Here is a 4254-nt window from a genome sequence, read left to right as displayed (position 1 = left end):
ATCTGCTGTCCTGAGCCCTCCATCCCTGAGCACCTCTTCCCTGTCCTGAGCCTCCCATCCTCTGCTCCAAGCCCCTCATCTCCTGCCTCCAGCCTCCCCATCCTCTTCCCTGACACCCCTATCCCCTGCCCTGAGCCCCTCATCCCTTTCCCCAAGTCCCTCTTCCCCGAGCCCCCCATCTCCTTCCTGCAGCCCCCCCATTCCTTGCCCCGAGCCCCCTACCCCGAGCCCCCCATCCCCTTCCCCAAGCCCCCTCCACCATGATTTTGCTGAGCTGCTTCTTGCACCTGCGGCCCCGGCGCTGCGGCCCCTTGGCAGGGCTGGGCAGGGGGCTCGGCCCGCTCGGGGGGTCCTGCAGGGCCCTGCGGGTGCTGGTGGACATGGACGGGGTGCTGGCCGACTTTGAGGGAGGCTTCCTCAAGAAGTTCAGGGCCAGGTACCCCGACAAGCCCTACATTGCCCTGGAGGACCGGAGGGGCTTCTGGGTGTCGGAGCAGTACGGGCGCCTGGGACCTGAGCTGAGTGTGAGTTGTGCATCCCCCGGTCTGCGCGGGCTCTGGTTGGGGCTGGAGCTCGGCCCTGTGGGACCCCCTGAGCCCCAGGTTGTGGGTGCAGTGCTGGGAGGGCTGTGGGTGCTGGCCAGAGTTCCCACCAAAGCACTGGTGCAGGTCTGCACGCAGGAGAGCTTCCAGTGTTGCCTTTTTTCCCCCCCCAGAAATCCAGTATCTCTTTGATAGAATCATGGGATGGTTTGGGTTGGAAGGGACCTTAAAGCTCATCTTGTTCCAACGCTGGGCCATGGGCAGAGATACCTTCCCCTAGACCAGGTTCCTCAAGGTCTAGTGGTCTTTTTCCCTGCATTCGTGGATGGATGGAGATACATGCAAGGAAAGGAGATATTTCAGAACATCTGTTTTAAAATGCCTCAAATTGCATAGCTGGCTTTTTCTAGCTTTGATTTAGACACATGGATTGATACTGTTCCTAGATGGATTATTTAGCTCCTCAAACAGCAATGTGAGGGGTGGGATGCAGAACAAAAGTTGAGAGCAAACCATGCAATTGATGCTTCATGCAAGGGCTTACTTAAAATTAGAACAACCCCAGACCCTCCGATGCCTGAAAATTACTGTGTGCATTTTAATGATCGAAGGCTAAAAGCAGAAGCTCTCTTTATGTTGTACTTTATCAATTAACAATGGGCTGATCATAGCAGAGAGTTGGTTTCTGCCTCTTCAAGTTTCCCATCTCATCCACGGATTGCAGTTGCAGTGGTTGAAAGGTGTTGTGGCAAATAAAAGCGCTCCTGTTTGTAGTGGGATGATGGCTACAAGGAAAGGAGCAGGAATAAGGTCTGGGGCTCTCCCACGGGCAAAGTCCTAAACATCTTGATGAGCTAAAGGAATAACGTGTCCTCTCTGGGTGGGATTGATGAAAGGGAAATGGAGGACGTAATTCATGCGGTAAAGCAGATGTTAAAAGTTTGGCGGGGGTAATGCGTGATAATGAATTTTTCTTCCTTGATCTTAACTACGTTGGATGTGTTAAATGAAGTGAGCTCATCTTGTGTCTGCTGTGATCATGTAAAACCACCAAAACCTTGGGTTGAACAAGCAGCAAAATTTCCACAGATCGACCTCAGAGCAGTCCTGGTTTCACCCATGGTTTCAGAGCAGGGATAAAGAGAGCAGGAGCTGCTTTGTGGATGTGGGCACATGGGCCATTCCAGGCCCCCTCCTCAGAAAGAACCGTTGACCTGCTGTAGGGGACCAGAAAATAGAAGCTGAAGAGTCCAATGAGCTGCAGGTCCCAGCTCCGGAAGAGAGAACAGCTCAGCAAAGCACTGAGCACACAGACCTGGAAGGATGGGAAGCCCTGGACAGGCAGGGAAATTCCTCATGGGGAGACATAAGAAGAAGAAATTTGAGGGTCTGTCCTTCCGGCACTTGGTGGGATTCCCAGCCCAGGGGATTTTTCCATCTGCTGGGCAGCATGGTGGTTGTGGTGCCACAGGGAGTTATTCTGGCTCTGGGAGCTGAGTGGGTCTTTTCCTCAAGATGAGATGAGTTCTTCCCTCCTCAAGCTTGATTGCAAAATGCTTTTTGACATAATTGGAAGCGGGATAACTGCGGAAGTCCTTGCTGAAAGAAAACACTTCAGTGCAGTTTGAAGTGCTCTGCTGCATCAGACCGTGTTTTTCAGGTGTCTCTTGTGCAACTACAGTCAGTATCTTAAAAATAGAACATCACTGCTCATCAGTCTGAAGCAGAGCAACTCTAGTTTGAATATTTGCCTGATCCCATGGCAAACTTTTAGGGCAGCTATCCTTGCCACGAAGCCAGGAGGCGTTTCTGCTGGGTCTCTGCACAAATCAATGTGTTTTACTTTGGACAGGCATGAAGAAGGCTTTTATTCCCTCCTCTGATCCACCGGCATTTTCTTCTGCTTGGGCTAAAGGAAAGAGCCCAACGGTCTCTCCTTTTTAAATTGGGTGCCTGGTCTTCTCATGTTACTTGGGATTTTTTGAGAAATACAGGGTTTGATTCTGGCATGTCATGTTAAAAGCTCAGTGCCCAAAAATGTGATGGGTTGATGCATTTACCTTCCCGAGAGGAGGCGAGGTGTGCAGCCAGTGTCCTGGCACAGGATAGAGCAGGATGGGACCCCTTAAGTGATCCTGTGTTTGCCCTGAGCTTTAGAGTTCCCAGTAAAGCCCCAGTTGCTCACAGTTGCCTGTTTTATTCCCCCAGTACAGGTGTAGTAAAGGCAAAATATGGTGGTTACTCACTAGAGTCCCACCCATCAGGCAGGAGGGAACTGCCAAGTGCCAGATTACCAGAAGGCTGGGATGGGCTTGGAGTTGCCTCTGTCCCTATTCCCCTCCCTCAAATTTAGAAACAGAAGTGTTCAAAAGGAAAATCAATCCTTCAGGGCGGAGCTCCCTTCAAAACTTCTCCCAGCTGCATCTGCAGCTCCTCAGCTGCATCACAGCGCCGGGACAGGGCTGCTTCTGCTTCTTCCCAGCTCTCCTCCCCAAGGACCTGATGTTTGTGCAAAATAATTGCTTTCCTTGGCGCCTGACAAGCTGTTGCCTGTTTGAGGCAGTGCAGGGGATGCTGTTCTTTAGGGCTGTGCTGGATCCGTAGCAGACAGCCCCTGGACTCTGCCTTCATCCCAAGGTTTTGCTCCCTGCGGTCTCATCTCTGTTCTCCCTGTGCTATACCATTGCATCCTGGCTGCTGACCTGGATGTTAAGTGTTTCAAATCCTTGCCTGGAGATGCTCTATTTGCTTGGTAGACCTTGCCCAGGCATCCCTGAGGAAGAGCATCTGCATTCATCCTGACACGTGGTTCATCCTGTAATATACTTGCTCCTGGGAGAGCAGCCCGGCTGCTATTTTAAGTGATCTCATGGAGACAAATAGGCCAGACAGCATCTGTGCCTGAACAGCATCACATTATAGCAAGGGCTACCAGTTGGACCCTCGTGGGTCCATCCCTCTGGACCCACACCCAGGGTTTGGGTCAGATCTGGATAATCTCCTGTGTTTTGCCCCTGAAGGAACGTGCTGCTCCCTCTCTGTCTGGGGCTGCAGAGGCAAAACCAAGTCTGCTGCAGAGCATCTCCAATCTAAATTGTAGGGAATGGGTGCAGATTGGCTGGTGGGGAGCAGAGACACCCACAGAGGCAAGAGGGGTTAGCAGGAGGGGACCGGAGCTGGTGCTCCCACCTTTCTCACCGTCACCCTTCTCTATCCTAGCAAAAGGTGAGGAAGACTTACATGCAAGAAGAGTAGCAAGAGGCCCTGTGCAGTAACTGCTCTCTTTCCTCTCACAGGAGAAAGCCATCAGCATCTGGGAATCCAAGAACTTCTTCATCGAGCTGGACCCGCTCCCTGGGGCTGTGGAAGCTGTGAAGGAAATGGCAAACTTGGCAGAGTGAGTAGGAACCTGCCCATGGTGTGGGGATGGACGGGGGAGCAGCTGTGGCTTTGCAGGCTTATCCACCTCCTGGCAGAAGAGCTGATGCAACACCAGCATTAAAATAAATTACTCCTGGCCACTAGGCATGGGAGGAGAGAGATGGCTTTGACTCCTGGAGCAGTCACCAAGAACATCAGCCCCTTCCCTTCAGCTCTGCTCTTGTGCCGTGGGTGTGGGTGGGATCTTGCGAGATGGGGGATTAAATCACCCTGGTTTGATCTGTGTGTGTGGTGGGGGGTCACCTTTGGGGTCCTGCCTGCTCTGGCACAG

General features: G+C 52.4%; 1 protein-coding gene across 1 annotated transcript in view; it reads left to right on the top strand.

The window, feature by feature from the left end:
- Positions 1-223: 223 nt before the first annotated feature.
- Positions 224-4254, top strand: part of NT5M (5',3'-nucleotidase, mitochondrial) — a 7030-nt gene continuing 2999 nt past the window's right edge. The window contains exons 1-2 of the mRNA XM_027900323.1: positions 224-524; positions 3839-3939. Coding sequence (XP_027756124.1) covers positions 261-524; positions 3839-3939 — 365 coding nt within the window. The 5' untranslated portion in view covers positions 224-260. The remainder of the gene's footprint in view (positions 525-3838; positions 3940-4254) is intronic.

The sequence above is a fragment of the Empidonax traillii genome, unplaced genomic scaffold (genome assembly GCF_003031625.1).
Source record: "Empidonax traillii isolate 1590-97213 ecotype Southwest subspecies unplaced genomic scaffold, ASM303162v1 scaffold717:size860381, whole genome shotgun sequence".
NCBI classification, from domain to species: domain Eukaryota; kingdom Metazoa; phylum Chordata; class Aves; order Passeriformes; family Tyrannidae; genus Empidonax; species Empidonax traillii.
The sequence above is the reverse complement of the archived record's forward strand: the minus strand, read 5'-3'. Positions and strand labels throughout refer to the sequence as shown.